The sequence below is a fragment of the Panthera pardus genome, unplaced genomic scaffold, assembly GCF_024362965.1.
Source record: "Panthera pardus isolate Hobbes unplaced genomic scaffold, ASM2436296v1 HiC_scaffold_7, whole genome shotgun sequence".
Classification (NCBI taxonomy): Eukaryota; Metazoa; Chordata; class Mammalia; order Carnivora; family Felidae; genus Panthera; species Panthera pardus.
In genome coordinates, this window is record NW_026527002.1 from 81,582,962 (window position 1) to 81,600,773 (window position 17,812).

The window sequence follows — 17,812 nt, forward strand, 5'->3', positions numbered from 1 at the left end:
CCCCGGAGCAGCCTGGGCTGCGCTGACCACAGGCTGACGCCGCGGAGGCCTGGCAAGGGGCCTGGCTCCAGTGCCCCGGAAACCAGCAGGTGAGCCCAGGGGGGCCCGGGGCGGGTACGGAGTGGGCAGCCTGGGCAGACCCGTGTGGCCCAGCACCCCCCGGCCCCTGGGACACAGAGAGGCGGCCCACTTTCTCCCCACAGGGGGAAACTGAAGCCTGAGGGCCAGCAAGGAGGGGTCTCTGATCTTGCCCACCCTGACCTCTGCAGTTGCCAGGCAACTCTTCTCTGGGGCCCCTCCCCGGGCCACCTCCTGGGCCGTCTGGTCACCCCCTAGGGGGTCTCCCCACCTTCGGCAGGCCTGTTGACCCTCTGGGGGGTCTCTCTGGGACCTCCCCTCCCCTCCCCTCCTCTCCCCTCCCCTCCCCTCCCCTCCCCTCTCCTGTCGGACCCGCCCCTCACGCACCCCACCGCAGCCCCCGGCCCCCAGTGGGTCTCCACCGGCTGGCACTCCGGGGTCTGGCGCCGGCCTGCCAGGGGCCCCACACAGGAGCCTCGGGGGGTGGGGGGCAGAGGGGAGGCCAGTGAGGGAATGAGGGAGAAAGCAAAGAAACAAAGGGTGATTTAACGTGCAAGAGTTTATTTTTAATTGTCTTTTAACTGCAGCGCACGGGGGAGAAGGGCCGGCCCGTTTGGGGCTGCTGGTGGTGCGGCTGCAGACAATTCCCTTAATGTGGCTTTTGATATAGAGCCCAAATTAGCTCTAATAAAAAGGGATAATAAAGCCAACTCTCACAGCCAACGGAGCCCCTCCTAGCTGTCAGCACGGCCGTTACCGAGAGGAAGCTGCATCCTCGTTTCAATTAACCTTGTTTGCACCCACCACGTCCACACAAATAACAATAACATTAATTCAGGGCGCTCGTGCGGGCGCCCACATCAGACAGCTCGGAATGTGCACCAGCTTCGGAGCCGGAGCTAATGAACCTGAAACTCGACGTGAATTTCCAAATTGCTCACAACAGAGTTTCGAAGCTCTATTAGGGAGAAAAATGCTGATTCTCTTCAAGTTCCTCAAGGGGAAAAGCTGTTGTAGCGGCAGCAGCCTCGGCCCGACCCCGCCTCCCCTAACCTTGCCGCGGCCCCAGAGCAGGGTGGGGGGCTGAGAGGGGTTCCCCGCGCTCACCGAGGCCGAGGGGAGGGGCCCGGGACGGAGGGGCCCAGTGGTGCACCTGCCTGTCCTCCTCTGCCCTTCCTTCGGGCACACCCTGCCTCAGCCCGCTGCCGGGCGCCCACCCCGGGGGGCAGCTGGAGGCCGCTGCTCCTGGGCACGTGGCAGCGGTGGCCACACAGCCGGCTCCCGAGCCGAGAACCGTGGGGCAGTGCCTGCGGGGGGCGCGGGGGGGGGGGGGCGCTCACCTTCTCCTTGGACACGTGGTGGGAGAAGGGGCACGTCCCGTCTGTCTTCTTGCACGTGCCCCGGAGAAACCTGTGCAAATGAGAGGAACAGCGTCAGAGGGGCTGGCGTGGGCAGGGACCCCCGCGGCCCCCGCCCCAGAGGCTCACCTGGTGCACACGGCCACCTTGTCGGGGTCGTGGATGTAGGGACAGTGCTCGCCGTGGTTGCACCTGCCGAAGCGGTTGTAGTACATGCAGTATTCCTGCTGCTGCTTCCGCCGCCGCTGCCTCGCCTGCCGGACGATGGCCAGGCTGCGCTGCACGGCCCGGCTGTGGACAGGGCGGAGGTGCGTGAGCCCGGGGGACCCCTCCGCCCCCATCCCGTGAGCCCCGAGCCCAACCCTGAGGGACGTACCTGGCCAGGGAGCGGCTGCAGCTGCTGGCAGGGTCCAACCGGCCTGTGGGGCAAGAGGCCGGGTCACGTCAGGCCCGCGGGCAGCTGGCTCTCCTGCTCCCCACCAACCTGCTGGGCGCAGCTCCCCCCTGGGCCCCGCTCTCGGCTCAGGCACTGCTGCCCCCCAGGGGAGACTGCCTGCCCTCCTGGGACACTGCCGGACCAACGCCCACCCCGTGAGGCGGGGGGGGGGGGGGGGGGGGCGGCCCGTACAGGGACCAGATCTGGCAGCACGGCTCCCGGCGACACTGGCTACTGAGCAGCGGCCTCACCTCAAGTCAGGTGGTCCCAGGAGAGCCTAGGTGCTGGGGGCCTCCCTACTACCTTCCTCTGCCGGGGGCAGGGCCTGGGGCTATGAGACCTGAGTGACGATTCTTATGAATTTAAAGGGTTAAATGAAAATATAATAGTAAGTACGTGGCCACAAAGCTTGACGTCCTCACTCCCAGGCTCTACAGGGACGTACGTGCCGACCTGGGCCTACACAGGCCCCGGACAAGCACATCCGGCCCGGAGGCCTTCGTGGGCCATGGCGGGTGCCCACTCCCCCAAACCCTAAGTGCAAAGACCCGTCAAGTCCTCTCTGAGGTCACTGACTGTGGCCCAAAGGGGAGCTGTTCATGAAGTGAACGGTGGTGATGAGAAGGGAGCAGGTGACAGGATAATCAAAGCCAGGGGACAAGGGGCAGGTGGGCAATGTCTGTCCTGTGCAGGCAGGGGGCAGGAGTGCAGACTGACGTACAGCCCCCTGCTTCCCTTTTGTGGATGAGGTCACTGCCCCCCAGGACCAGGGTGGGCCGGGCAGGGCCCAAGACTGCTCAGATGTTCCTCAAACACACATGTGAACCTTCCCAGACCAGATTCCATTTCCCACAGGCAGCTGCTGAAATGGATCCGGTGGCGAGAGGCAGAAGTGACATCACTCAGAAATTCTAGGGACCTGAGGCAATGACAAAGCATCCCAGGCTTAAAAAGGGATGTCCCCAAGCTGCCTGGCTCTGAGCCGCCCCCATCGGAGCCGCATGGGAGGCCTGGGCAGGTGGCCCTCCAGCCACCCAGAGGCCCCTCCCTCGGCCTCCCCAGGACGATCTGTGCCAGGACCCGCTCGGCTCAGTCCCGTCCAGAGTTCCAGACCCGGTCACGCAAGCATTCTGACACTGCATGTGGCCCGCGGGCTGGACCTTCAGGCACCCCCTTCCACGTCTAGCCTGCGCCAAGCCCTAACCACTCAGTGGACACTCCACACAAACACTCCATGTGCCCTCTCTGGGCCACCGTCCCCTGACCGGTGTCTGCCCCTCTCTGAGCCTCGGTCCCCTCAAGCTGAAGCGGGGTGGCTCCAGGGCTGCGTGGTGAGACCCCCACTGAGAAGGAACTGCTTGGCCCCGGGGCCCAGGCCCAGGGGCTGGCCGAGACGGGAACGGGGCCGGTTCCAGAGCGGGGAGCGGGCAGCAGGGCGGAGAGGAGCTGGGCGTCCCGGGCCACAGCGGAGTCCCGGCTCCCCGGCTGGGGATGCAGGTCCCGGGGTACCGGCTGGAGGCCGGTCCAGGTGGCACGGGGTGCTCGCACACCTGCCCGCCCCGGGGATGACGGAGTGCAATCCGATCGCTGCTGGGAGCGCGGCTTCCCGGGCTGCCACCCAGGCTGCCGGTGCCTCTGTGGCGCCATCTGCTCCTGCCAGGGCCCACGGTCAACATGTGTCTGCCTGTCAGGCCTGGTGTCTGCGGGGGCGGGGCGGGGAAGGGACAGGTTTACTCCCCTTTCCGTGGTTTGCTCTTAAGAAGATACCAGTGTGGGGCTCGCAGCGGGAGGCACTGTTCAAACCCTGAGTGGTGCTAAAACACGCACATAAAGCAGCTGCCGGAAAAGAGGCCGCGAGGTGCTGCGGGCGCTGCAGGGTTCGGCCGAAAACCTTGGCAACCGCGGAGCAGGCGGTGCCCAGCCTTCCGAGAGCTGCGCTGCCCGGGGATCTTCCCAAAATAGACCCGGCGAGCTTGGCATCGCGGCCCCACCCCTGCCAGCCCCCACCGGGCAGCGCCTCACCCTTCACAGGCCAGCGAGCCCAGGCAGGGGCTCTGGGGTCAGAGGGAGCGGCCGGGCAGCACAGCCAGCTTCCGCAGCCCCGCGGCGCCCCGGCTGGCCCGGCCATTCCCAGGAAATCGCGGCCCTCGGCGGAGGGGGCCCCAGGAAGAGGCATCCGGAAGGGAGGCAGGCAGCGGGGTGGGGCCTTGGGTGCGTGGCTCCCAGCCCTCTCTTGTGCCCTCTCAGCACAGGGCGGGGTCAGCAGGTCACAGATGACTGGATAACCTGCCCAGGGGTGTGTGGTGGCCGACGAGCAGCAGGGAGCCTACTCCAGTCTGCCTCCCTCGGGGAGCTGGGGGCCGGCCCCGCAGCCTAGGCCGGGGGAGGTGGCTCTGGCAGACACACTTGGGGCCTCTGCTCCACGGCAGGGACCAGCGGGCTCTTGGGTCCGCGACATACGCCAGGCCTGGTGGAGCACGAGCCGCAGCCCACGCCCGGGTGCACCCAGGTCGGGGGGCCAAACCACACAAGGAGAGGCCCCCGGGGCTGGGCCCTGCGGGTGGGCAGGCCTGAGAAGCGGGAGGGAAGTCCGTGGTCACTGGGCTCGGGGGGAGGAGGGTGCCCTCCACCTTCCCCGTGGCTCGGGGGACCCCAACCAGGGGCCAACACTGTCCCAGAGAGGCCCAGCAGCCGGGAGCCAGAGTCAGGACGGGGGCGGGCTACCTCCCTGCCGGGTCAGAGTTCTGCTGACAGAAAAGGAGAGATTTCTTTCTTTCATTATTATTCGTCCAAGCAGGCCACTGGCCAGTGGGAGCTCCTGCAGCTGGGGGTGGCCTACCTTCTCCACAGCAAGCGGTCGGGGGTCCGGGTGGCCGGAGCTGGAGGTGGCGGGGGCGGGGGGGGGGGTGGTCCTCGGTGGGTTCTGGCTCCAGCTCTGCCTCACACCCGGGACACGCCACCCAGCGGTCTGCGTTCCAAGTCCCACCTCCGGCCCCCGCCTGCCCTGAAGTTGGGTGGGGGTGGGGGCTGCCGGGACCCTGCCTGCACCCTGAGGCCTGCGTCCTCTCTTTATGGCCCGAGGCCAGGTGGCCGGAACACCGGGCGCGGTGAGGCCGTAGCTCTGTCCCGCTCTGTGTCCCGAGGAGACTGGAATGCTGTGCGGCTGTGCACCTGCGGGGGCGTGGGCTCGGCGAGGCGCCTTCCGCGGTGAGACGACGCAGGACAGCCGTCTGCTCAGGTGTGGTGCGGCCTATGCCGGGAAGGGAGGGGGAGCCCCACAGCCCCTTCTGCTCTCTGCTCTCCCACCCCAAGGCGGCGGGCGGCCCGGGGTCTCCCGGGAGCTCTGGCTCGCCTCTCTTGTTCCCTCCCTCAAGCGGCCGCCACGCGGCACAGACCCGCCTCTTCCTCTCTGCCTCCAGGTGCCCCTCCTCCCAGCATGGACTCGAGGGGCTGGGTGGTGGGTGCGGCCCCACCCCCAAAGGCCCAACCAGCCCGCCTGAGGTCAGGGCCCACGTGGAGCGGCCCACACGCAGCCCCAAACCACAACCCACTTCGGGTCCCTGCTGTAGACAGTGTGAATGCCAGGATGGCCAATGATGATGTCTGGCCGGGCCAGGGGGGAGTCCCTCACACCCGGTGTGAATAAGCAGCCCCCGGCATCACCAGGGCCGACAGGAGGTGAGGGTGCTGAGGAAATGTCAGCAGAACGGGCCTTATTGCTCGGGCCCGACCAGAATATCACTCCGCAGAAAGGCTGCCCAGCAGCCCTCTGTGGCTCCGTCCACCCCACACAGCAGCCCGGGTAGGGACAGCCCAGAGAAGGACCGGCGGCCACGTGTGGGGCCTCACAGACCATGAGCACGGATGCCATGGGCTGGCTGAGGGGGAGGGGGCTGTCCGCTCACCCACAGTGGCATGCCCTGGGGCCTGAGTCCCCAAAGGAGGCCCAGCCAAGGCTCTGTACCTGCTCCTCCACTGGGCAGCTAGCTGAGGCCAAGGTGGAAAGGCCCTCAGATCACACAGCCCAATCCCTTGAGAAAGGGATGGGGAAACTGAGGCAGAGAGACAGCACAGAGCCGTGGCCTTCGGGCCCCCCAGTGCCTCTCCTGGGCAGCCCAGTGCACCTCGCCGCCCACCCCCTAGACCCACGTACAGAGGCCCTGGGGACACAGCTGGGCAGGGCTTCCGGGAAGGGCCCCCAAGCTACAGATGGTCCCAACGCCCGCCTCGCCCCTGGTCCAGGCCTCTTTGGGGGGTGGGGGCCGGGAGCAGCTGGGTCTCTGCAGGCCCCACACTGCCTGCAACCTCACCCTTTTTTTCTTGACAGAAAAGGATGGGGGTAAAATTGGACTGAAACCAAAATATTTTCTAGTTAATTTGTATAATAAGCGAATCCAAAGCATTTCCTTCTCCTCGGCCTGTTTCCCCAGGCCGCGGGGGCATGCGTGGTGGCGGCGGCGGCTGCCTCCAGACACAGCGGGAGGCATTGCCAATGAGATTACGGGGCGCCGTGGCCCCAGGTGTTCGCCCGCCAGGACCGTGTTCACCATACCTGGCTCATCTCCTTTGTCCAGGAGCAAAACGTGGAAAATCAGGGCCCGCTCGGCCGAGCGAGAGGCAGCGCACGCGGGGGCTTCCCCAGGGGACGTGGGGGCTGAGAGGCCTCCCCATCCGTGCCCGGGCTGCTCCGGCTGCCCCGTCGGCTCCGACAGGGATGGCTACGGGGGCCCGGCAAGCACTGAAGGGGAAAATGAACTCCCGGCCTGGGCCGTGGCCCATTTGGGAAGCGCTCACGGGGATCGGCTCCCTGGGAGCGTGGGGTCACGGGCGAGCCGCAGCAGCCGCCCACGATGGACGACGCGCGGTGGGGGGTCAGGAGCCAGGCCCAAAGGCTTCCTGGTCCCCACCTCCGAGGAGCCTCACCTGTGCGCTGGAGGGGCCTGGTGGCGCCATCGCCGCCAGGCCGGCCGGAGGTCTTGGAGAGCTTGTTGGCCGACACCTTGTAAAGGACCCCTCCGATGCAGCGGTAGCCTTTGTTCCTCCACCGAGGGGGGCTGGCCTGTGCTTTCCCACCCCCGGCGGTGGGGCGCAGGCGATTCAGCACCAGAGACCTGCAGAGACAGAAAAATGCCCAGTCGGTCAGGCCCCAGCCGCCCGCAGTCCGTCACCCACTGTCCCCAACCCCACTCAGCCAGGCTGAAAGGGCACAGGTGGGGGACAAGTCTCCCCCTCCATCATGTACAGCGCTGCACGTGACTGTCCAGGCCCTGGCCTTCTGACAGTGTCTCTCGAGGGAGGTCCACTGCGGGGGGAAGGCTCCTGAGGTCCACACCAAGACTGGTGGCCGTCACCACTGCCTGGGAACATCTTCCCCCAGACGCTGCTCCAGCCCACGTCAGCCTGGCCTTTGGGACAGCAGGTGCTTTGGGGCCAGCAGGCCCCACGGCCAGTCCTGCCCCGCCCCTCTATCCACCACACGAGAGCCCAGCATCGAGACCCTCACAGACCCCCACGCAGGCAAGCCATGTGGGGGAAAGACTGGAGATGCCGGAAGGGGTGTGGGACGGCCTGCGGGACTCGCTGAGTGGATGACCCGGGCAGGGAAGGCAGACCAGGGCCTGGATGGCCCTGGCGGCCACCTGCCCACTCCTTCCCTCCAAACTCTCCTCCCACGGGGTCCTGGGCCCCGTCCTGCCAGAAACCGGCACCCCCCGGGGAAGCCAAGGGCGGAGTGGATCGGGAGGAGGCCCTGGATGCCCCCACTTAGAGAGACATTCCCCTGCAGACACCACAGCTGTGGTGGGCGGCGGCCGCAGGCCCCCAGGCTGTTCTGGCCCACCCGCTCCCCGCCCCCCCAGGGGTCACACGGGCAGGCTGCCACCCAAATGAGGGGACAAGGGCCTCCCACCCAGGGCGCCCGGCATGGAGACCAGCCAGCTTCATGACTCCAGAAGGGTGTGGGGCCTTTCCCCCTCAGGACACATTTCAGCAGCAATTTGTTTATGCAAATTGACCTTAATTCCATATTAGCTCAGACTCTGCTCATAATGTTATTACCACCGAGCGTCCACACTGCGCCCCACTGGCAAATCTGGGGCTGTGAGTGCCGGTGCCTGCCAGCAGCAGGAGGGCAGGGCGTGAGGAGGGTGGGCCTGGCCGCGGGCACCACCACCACCGGCAGCGGGGACCTGGTGAGCAGGCCCAGAGCAGCGCCATGGCGCCTTCCCTTCGGGTTCTCCAACGTCCTCACGCCGCCGCGCACCCCACAGCCCTGCAGCTCCCTTTCCGGGCGGGGCGGGGCGGGGCGGGGTGGGGCCTCCCGGCGGCACCCAGGCTGGTGGAGGGGTGGTGGCATCGCGGCTGGGGGGTTGACGCCACCCTCACCACGTGGCCCCCTGGGCCTTGGTCTCTTTGCAACTCGGGGGTGATTCTTGCCAGCCAAAGCCTCTGAGGACACGTTAGACGGATCCTGTGCGCAAGCGAGCCGAGCTCAGGAGACCCACAGCTTCAGTGTGAGGACAGGCCAGGCAGCGAGGGCCGAGGACACCGCAGCCCGACGGCACTTAACCCAGTTTCCCTTAATTAAAACTCAAGTTCACAGACACCAATCTTGGGGAAAAGTCCTGCCAAGGGACCGCGGCCGGCCTGGCTCGTGCCATGCGTGCCCTACAGGCCCCAGCTGTCCCTGCACAGGGTACATCTTGGCAGAAAGAGGGCAGGGTGGGGGGGTGTCCTCTGGGGGAGAAGACAGACCTCCAGGCTTTCCTCAGACCCTGGGGCCCCAGCTCTACCCACCCTGGTCTCGGGGTATCTATGTGTCCGGTGAGTACCTGCCTGTCCCCTTGGCCAGCTCAGAGGCCAGGCTGAGGTATGAGGAGGGTGGGGCCGGGCAGGCCCATCCCGTGTGCCCGCACCCGCTGCAGAACGCCGTGAGCTCAGAGGTGGCTCCGGACCCTCCGCGGGCGCCGGGGTCATTGTGCACAGGGCACAGCTTGGCCTGAGTCCTAACCCCACGACTGAGAGCTGAGCCCAGGGCGAGTGGCCACCACAGCTGGCTCAGCCACAGGCCAACGGGCCGCCAACAGCCCTGGCCCCCAGCCCCACGACGTCCAGAACCCTCAGCAGTGTCACCACTGGGAGGGGCAGCTGGGGAGCCTCTGCTCTGCAGCCCCGCGGCTCGAGCGCGCGCCGGCAGTAAGCCCAGCCCGCGCACACAGCACACTCAGCCCTCAGGGCCAGACCCCAGACGGCCCGGCAGGCTGCGCAGCGAGATGGCACAGATGTCGCTTACCGGAATAAGGCACCGCTCGCAGCTGCCTCTTGCCTCGGGGCACAGACCCTCCTCTCCTGGGCCGCCACCATACCTGCACCCCATCCACACCACAGGACGCCACAAATCATGAGGGACAGGTGGGCAGGCAGACACGTGCCCCACCCCCTTCCCTGGGCCCGGCACCTCAGGATCCGGCCCCCTGCCCGGATGCCCCAGAAACCCAGCCCTTCGAGGGGTGAGGGAGCTCACCCCCCGGCACGTGCCCCTGGCCGAGGCCGGACAGGGGCAACCCACCACTCCTTGGGGCAGTCACACAGGTGAAGCCGCAGACAGGGACCAGGCCCAGGCAGGGACCTGAGGAGGTGGAGGCTTGGCAGGCTCTCAGTTTAGAAGGAGCTAGAAGCTTCAGGATAGACTGCGTTCCGGCCCCGAGGGTGGTCCCATCCAGGCCCATCCCACAGCTCTGTACACAGAAGAGCCTCAGTCTGGGGATTAACGGCTCCCCCTGAGAGCGGGACCCAGGGACACGCTCCTGGCTCCTCGGCTAGGCACTGGACACACCCAACGCCCTGCTTGGGAGAAGTGCCCTCCGTGGTTTTTCTTGGCTACAAGGCATAGCTCACACATCGCTGATTATTCCCACACTTATTCTTATGGAGGACCAAGACTGAGAGATCGGTCTCCTCTCCCCCCAAAAAACTACGCCCCTGGGTCTGAATGGCAATTATGGGACGACCACGGGCCACCTGGCAGGGCTGCAGGCCTAGCAGCTCGGCTCTCACGCCCTGGCTCAGAGTGGATGGTCTACGCACAGGTGGGCACACAGCCCAGGGTGCGGGGCTACCCCCACGAACAGCCCCGGGGCGCACCGTGTCCAGGGGCCCACGCAGGAGCCCCATGGTGCCGCAGGACTGTTTGGAGGAGGTGGATGCAGCCACAGAACTCGGGGAGGGCTGGCCTGGGCTGGGGAAGGCCCACCCGCCCGCACACAGCCCAGCCTGCAGCTGCACAGGACCCCCTCCCTCACCCCGGCTGGTTCCACTCGCTGACTTGGGACCTGTGGCCAGGCAGGCGCCGGGCGGGCAGGGGCTGCCTTGTAGCTGTTCAGTGCCTGGGTGTCACGGCACTCCAGTAAATTGTTACCCTAATGGAGAGGACAGCCTTTGGAAACCAACTGTATTGAGAAGAGGGGATAAAATTAATGAGATAATAGCCGGGCCAAGGACCCGGAGAACGCGCCTGCCCTCGCGGCACGGGCCCTGTAATTCCTTTTCTACAACAGGAGCCTCAGATCTAAAGGCTTCTCCCATCCGTCCGGCAGGCCCACGCCGCCAGGAAATTTCATTAACGCTGGAAAATAGGAAAGGTATTAAGCGTGGATAATGAAGGCCAGGGAGGGAACCGTGCCTTAAGATAGTCCTCTTTCTCGCCTTTGTAATGGGAGGCATGAACTTTCCCTTCAAATCCATTTCTAATCCATTTGAAATACTACAGCAAATTATCTTTCCTTCAGCCCGAAAGCGGCCAGCCAATTTACTCCGAATAGAAGTGACAATGCCCCAGGATTTATCACCATAACCTTGACTACACCAGGGTGAGGGCTGGGCCCCTCGCCCCCCCCCCGGGGGGGGCACGAGGAACGGGTGGGGGGAGATAACATTTTAAATGAAAAGCAGTGGTAATGGGGAGACAGACACACACACCACAGAAGTAGGTTTAAAAAGAAAAGCTGTCCACGTGTCTGCTGCCTGGGGAGCAGCTGGCAAGTTCCAGCCTGAGGCCACGGAGGCCACCCCCCGGGGGCGCCCGAGAGGAGGGACGGCAGGGTCTGGGCTAGACAGAGGGCCGCTCTCCCGAGAAGCCAGGGAGGACGGTGCTCGCCCATCTCCTGACCCTGGACGCCACACTCCCCACCCTCTGGGCATCTCCTGTGGCCACTGCCTACAGCGGGTCCACGCAGCCCCCAACACCGTATGCGGGCGCCCCTGCCCGCTGGGTCTGTGGAGACGGGCCCACTCACGGTGTCTTCCAGCGAGCGCGTGCACGTGAGGGGCGGACAGGCACACAGGCTCCCAAACACGTGAGCACAAGGACCCTGCCCGCCCTCCTGAGGCCCCGGCGCACCGGGCTCCCCCGCCCCCAGACCCGGGGCTGAGGACACAGCCGGTGAGGCCACGGAGGCCAGGGGCAGGCTCAGGTGCAAGTGGATGAGGGGCAGGGCTGGGGTGGTCCCAACCTCCAAGAAGCCCGGGACAGCGCACGTCCCAAACTAGGAGCCTCCCCACCAGGCCCAAAGGCACCTTTCAACAAATACCATCTCAGGCTCCCGGCAGTCCTCAGGTTTCCCCAAGGAAACCACACGTCACGGCCCACGTGGGCCCACCAGACTGGGGGACAGGGCCGGGCCAGCGGGCCACACAAAGGCTGGGCACAGATCTGTGTGCAGGACCGGAGGCCACGCACCTGGATGGAAAGTCACTGGCGGGAACTGGTGGCCACCTGCCCCCAGTGAACGCTGTCAGGCCCGCGGAGGCATTTTTGCCGGTGGGTTCTTCCCGCCTCCCTCAGCGAGGGCTCCTGGAGTCGGGATGGCCCCACAGACTGCTCCCCACCTTCCACACAGACCCCTCCCCTCCCTGGGGACCCTCACCCGGCCAGTGACCGCAGTCACCGAGGGACCCGCCTCACCTGGGCTGGCCTGCTCTCTCACCCCCCAGATGCAGGCCGGGTCCCCACCCTGACTCGGAGCTCCCTGTTTGGGTCCCTGCACCCCCCTGTCCCGCCAGCTGGTTTGAAAACAGCATGTTTGACCAAGTCCTGCCCCCGCTCCCCTGACCCGCTGCAGCAGCCCCCGCTCTCCTCATGGGCAGCTCCGTCAGGAGACCCCTGCCGGCTGGGCTCGCAGACCACCCCTCCCCCGCCCCCGGCCAGGACTCCAGACACACCGGACACTTCTGCTTCCTGGAAGGCACTGTGGCCCCTCCTTGCATGGGCCTCTAGGCCTGTTCTCCGGGCCATCCCTGAGACCGAGCTCAGAGGTCAGGACCTCAGGGAGCCTGTCCGATCCCCCGCGGCCTGCTGTCACGGGCCGCCAGCCCCATACAGCGCTCTATCACAGCTTGGCACACCGGGCCCTGCTCACCACGGTGCCCCTGACCTGGGCACAGGTACGCCAGGAGGGAGGGGCTGGGTGCCGCCTGGGGTCCCCCGCACCGTGGCCCTCTTGGGGTCGGTTCAGGTAAGAGTCGGGCAGGGAGAACGGGCAGCAGGGGCTCCCCGAGAACAAAGGGGCCCGAACGCACAGGCGGTGCTGCTGGGGGCGGGGGCGGGGCGGGAGCACACGGGAGCGCGGACCCTTGGAGAGACCATCAGGCGTGAGCACGGCGGGTGGGTGCAGTGCAGGAGGCTGTGGCCACTGTCCGGGGCCGGCTGGGCAGAGCTGGGGGAGGCAGAGGGCCGAGGTGACCACACACAGGAGTGTGGGCGCGGGTGCCAGCGGAGGGGCTCCGCCAGGCTCCTGGCCGGAACTCAACCTCCGACCCCCGCTGGCTGGGGCAGGGTCAGCGCGTGGCCGAGGACCCGGCGGCCTCTCTAGGTCAGGCCTTCCGAGCCAGTGGTGACCAAGCAGGAGGCGGGCAGGCGGACTGGGGAGCAGAGAAAACAACCGGGGAAGCATTTTTCAGGAAATGGAGCACGGTTCTGCGAAGCTTCGAGGCGAGCAGGGAGTGCGCCGTCAGCAGAAGCAGTGCCCGGGGGAGGCGGCTCTGCACAGCGAATCCCAAGTAGGTCAGGCTCAGCCGCCACCGTGACAGGCTGCAAAGTGCTTAAGTGGGCTTTCCACGGAAACGCTGACGGGCGCCACCTCAGCTCGGCTCGGGGGGCTTGAGTGCGCCCACACGGGCCTGCAAGGGGCCTGCCCCCCGCCCGGCCGCGGCCCACTCTGCCCCCAGAGCAGCACCCGGCGCCCCGCCCACACGTGTGCCCGGCCCGGAGCCAGGGCAGGGGGCGGGGGGGGCCGCCAATGCTGGGCGGTCTATGGGGAGACTTCTGAGGGGGAGGGGGACAGTGTCTCAGGTGAGGGGCCCAGGCAGGACCGGCAGGGTGGGAGGTGAGAGGCTGGGCCCAAGTGCAGGCCAGAGGCAGGAGTCTCAGAAACAGGGCTCAGTGCCAGGGACCTGGCAGATGGCACAGGCCTCATGACCACTGTGGCAACCTTGGTCTCCTAAGATCCTCCTCCAGCCACACAACGGGCCCCCCCAGGGCGATGTGGCCCACGGCCCGCTCCAGGGACCCCCAATCCCGGTGAGTCAGGGCTGGGGCTCCGTGCCTAGCCGGGGGCTCTGTGCGCTGACCTCCTTACACGTCCTCGGGCCACCGTGGGGCGGAGGCAGGCCGACGGCTTGGCCTTCCGGGACACATCCCGCAGCAGACAAGGGGCCAGGGGCCTGGGTGGGAGCCGGGGGGGGGGGGGGGGGGGGCGGGGAGGCGGCGCTATGTGACCTGGGGCGGGGGAGCGGCACCTTGTCCGGTGGGGAGGGGCTGGTCCGGGGTGGGGGCTGAGGCCTGGGTGGAATCGGAGGGTGGGTGGGGGTACGGGCAGGGGGCTGACCTGAGGGCTTCATCACTGAGGTGCTACTGCTCTGAGGAACCCCCCGTCCGTGTCTCCCCAGTAACGGACAGCAGTGATTCAGGGCGCCCCTGGCCAGCGGCGTGCTGGTGGGCAGTGCTAATTGTGCTGCCTCCGTTACAAATGCCGCGGCTCCATTACGAGGGGCCGGGACTGTTTTATGCGCTCACATCTATTCAATTGGTATTTCGATCAATGGATGCATTACAAGCTTTCCCTTTAAGAGCCTAATAAACAACAAGATGGAAAGTAAAATTCTCCATAAAATGACACTTTTAAAAATCCATTTCAGCTGAAGCTATTGGCGTTTTGTACGTTAGCTACAAAAACCAGGTATTGGGCCTCAGTGGCCCTATTCTGGAGCAGAGTCCAGCTCCGGGGGCAGAGGGCGGGCGCCCAGGCTGGGGGCGGGGGCAGGGCCCTGGACCGGCGAGGTCGTCAGCCCAGGCCCGCCTTGGCCCGTGACAGCGGGTGAGGGGCAGGGCCGGCCCTTTCTCTGTTCCCTTGTCTACCCCCCGCACCTCTCCCTCCACCTGCCCCTTCACCGTCTCTCTCTTGCCCCCCTGCCCCCCGCCCTGTTCACTGGGCATGTGCAGTTCAGGCTGACCATTCCCCCAGCCCCCAGAACTGCATCGGGCAGACACCTCCATGCTAGGGGCAAGCCAACGGAGGGCGACTCGGGCAGCAGAACACCCACCGGACCTCCTGCCCAGGACTCTCTGAGAAGACGTCAGGAGGTCAAGACCCCACCTGGCTCACTGGCTCCTTGGCTGACAGCTCCTAAGGGAACCCGGCCTGAGCCGCCTGGCCCGTCTTGTCCACCACCCTCCTGACCGCGGTGCAGGACTGAGGACACCCACAGGGACAGTCACGTCCAGGCTGAACCCCTACCCGTGCTCCACATCCCCCCTGCAAGCTCCACCCCCAAGCCTGTGCCCCACCTGGAACAGCACTCCCTCCTCACCCCTGGTCTCACACATGAGCCACCCCCGCCCCTCGCGGGTGGCCCCCTAGGGCATTCACGCTGGCACGGGTCATCAAGGGGCCCTAGCATCTGGACACAGCTGGGCTCAGGGATGCCGGGGGCAGCCCACGCCAGAGGCACGTGACAAAGTGAAAACCTAGCGAGACCCACACAGAATGCCAGGAGCCCTGACCGTCGTGGAGCCCTCGTGTCCACCTGAGGGGACTCATGGACTGAGGGGGTGGAAGAGCCAGGTGCCTCCCCCCCACCCGCCCCAACCAGAGGGGATCACAGAGCAAGTGCAGCCTGGCTCCCCTGGAAAGGGGCCGGTGTCTTCAGCGGGCCACGCAGACACCACACAAACATCAGGAAAAGGCACACGAGCTCAACAGCCAACGCTCGACAGCCAGAAGGCGAATAGGGAGTTGCCTTCGGGGGGGACGGAGAGGCACAGCCTTCCAAGACCCCCGCAAGAGCAGGCTGGCGCATATGAAAGAAAGCAACACACTTAAACATGAGGGCAACCCCAGCAGGTGTGCCCAGCGGCGGTGCAGAAGCCCTAGAACGTGGCACCCGCAACACTTCGAACAGGTGGGATGAGCAAGCAGCCCAGCGGCCAGGGGTCCCCGCCAGTGGGCGGGGTTCCTGCACGGTGGGTGGGCTAGGAGAATGAAATGCAGGGCACCCTGCCGGCAGTGGGCAGCCCTTTTCGGATCCCCTCTATCCCTCTCTGTCTTGCCTCTCCCACGTGTGTGCTCACTCTGTCTCTCGCAAAAATAAATAAGCAAAAAAATGTCAAAAACGAGAAGTTTATTTATTTATTTTGGGTGGGGAGGAAGAGAGAATTAGGGGGAGAGAGAAAGAAATCTCAAGCAGGGTCCACACTGTGAGAGAAGAGCCCGATGTGGGGCTGGGACTCACAAACCGTGAGATCATGACCTGAGCTGAAGTCGGATGCTTGAGCAACTGAGCCACCCAGGCGCCCCAATAAATAAATAAACCTAGAAACAAATTAAATGCAACTCTGCTGCTTTGGAGGCTGATTGGCTGGGGAAGGCTGAGAAACTGAGCTTAGGTTTCTCAAGTTCATCTGGAGGAACAAACATTTAGCAGTGATGAAGGCTAGGAAGGTTAGTTGTTAGGACGCGGAGTCCAGAGACGGCACGGTCTCCGGTCCCCCGGACTCTGGCACAGCCGAGGGCTCATTTCAATAAATACGTCTCTGTGGGGACACAAAGGAGCCGTGACCCCTACCTCAGATCACGAGTAGAAGTTACTTCAAGAATCACAGGTAAACTAGTCACACTTCTGGAAGAAAACATGGCGTTGGGTAGGCAAATATTTCTTACACAGAACACAAGACCACTGCTCATAAAAGAACAAGACTGATAAATCAGACACGGTTAAAACACAAGCCCCAGACCATGAGAAGATCTGAGAAACGATCCATAATGTGTAAAGAACTCCAGCAGATCAATAAAAAGGGGCACAAAGGGCTCCAAGGGACACTTCACAAAGGGGCACGACAGCGGACATTAAGGTGGGACGGACGCTCGACGCTGTAAGTCACCGGACACACGAATTAAGACTTCCGTGAGAGACAGGCACGGTCCACCAGCGTGGCCACAAAGGGGAGGACAGGGCCCAGGAGGTGCTGGTGAGGCTGGGGTGCTCCTGTGCCGACCAGGACAGCCCCTGCAGGGCAGCGGCCTTACTACGACCGCACAGCACCCCCACCCTCTGAGGCAGCAAGTCCGAGGAAATGAGGGTTCCGAGCTATTCGGCGACACGCCCAGCAAGGCTAGAACGACCCACTGAAAGCACAGTGACCGCACCGTGGTGCGTCCACACGCCTGGACGGAGAACAAGCTACTGCTACCCACGGGGACGCGGCTGGGCCCGGGAACGACGGGGTCTCAAGCCACAGACGGGGCGGCGTACGCCACAGAAATCGATTTCCTCTCAGTTCTTTTCTTACGGTCCAAGATCAAGGAGCCAGCGTGGTTGGCTGCTGACAGGCCACCTTGTCCCCAAGTCCTCTGTAAGTCTGCAGGGAGAGCCCCGGTGGCTCTTCCTCTCCTGAGAAGGACGCCAATCCTGTCAAATGAGAGTCCCGCCCCATTGACTTCATTTAACCTCAATGACCTCTGTAAGGCCCCAGCTCCACACACAGCCACACGTGGGGTCACTCAGGCCATAACAAACATGAGCAAATGCGGCCGGACACCAAGCAGCACGTACTGTGTGACTCCGTTCCCCCGGGGCTCGAGAACTCGGGAGGCAGGGCTAGCGTGGCCTGACAACGGCCGAGGGGGCGGGAGGGGGGTACCGTGTGGGCCGGGGTGGGAGACCTGACCTGAGTGGTGGGTACACAGGACAGAAGTCCACAGAACTGACCACCGAACAAACAAACCACGAACGTTTTACAAGGGAAAATTAAAGACAGAGATCTGTGCAGAAAGCCAAGTTTAGGAACAAGCATTTCCACACAATAAAGGCGTCATTTTTAAATAACAGGAAAGTTTGATATTTAATGGTCCTGAGACAACCAGATAGCCATTAAACACAATTAAATTTGAACCTTAATCTTACAGCATATTCCCGAATAAATTCCAGGTAGGTTAAAGCTTTAAATGTAAAATCTGAAACCCTAGCACTAGAAGAAAATATAACTGAACTTGTATAATCTTAGGTGGGGAAGGCTGTTCTACACAAATCAACAGGCTAAGTCTTAAGAGACCGGCAGATTTAAGTACACGGAAAAGCAAAAAGATCTGTTAAAAATCCTCATGAACAAAACTGGAGGGCAGAATTCAAACTGAGAAACGACGGACCGTCTATGATAAAACAGGGGTGACAGCCTGAGCACTTAAAGAGTCTTGCAAACCTGTTAGAAACAGGCCAGAGGCAAATGAACGGTAAACATCTGAAATGTTGAACTTGACAAAGAATACAAATAAAACTGAAATTAACATCGGACAGCTTTCTCGTCCAGTACAGTCCAAAAGCCTCTGGCAGCGGGTGGGCGCTCGGGCAGAGAAGGGTGGGAGAAGGCCCGTGGGGGCGCTGCAGGGCC

General features: G+C 64.2%; 1 protein-coding gene across 2 annotated transcripts in view; it reads right to left on the reverse strand.

Moving 5' to 3' along the window:
• Window positions 1-17,812, reverse strand: part of ZC3H3 (zinc finger CCCH-type containing 3) — an 83,131-nt gene that overhangs the window by 20,495 nt on the left and 44,824 nt on the right. For both annotated transcript variants that reach the window (XM_053896099.1, XM_053896098.1), the window contains exons 5-8: window positions 6,796-6,983; window positions 1,813-1,855; window positions 1,566-1,727; window positions 1,419-1,488 (exon numbers count right to left, since the gene is read on the reverse strand). In XM_053896099.1, the coding sequence (XP_053752074.1) occupies window positions 1,419-1,488; window positions 1,566-1,727; window positions 1,813-1,855; window positions 6,796-6,983 (463 nt within the window). The remainder of the gene's footprint in view (window positions 1-1,418; window positions 1,489-1,565; window positions 1,728-1,812; window positions 1,856-6,795; window positions 6,984-17,812) is intronic.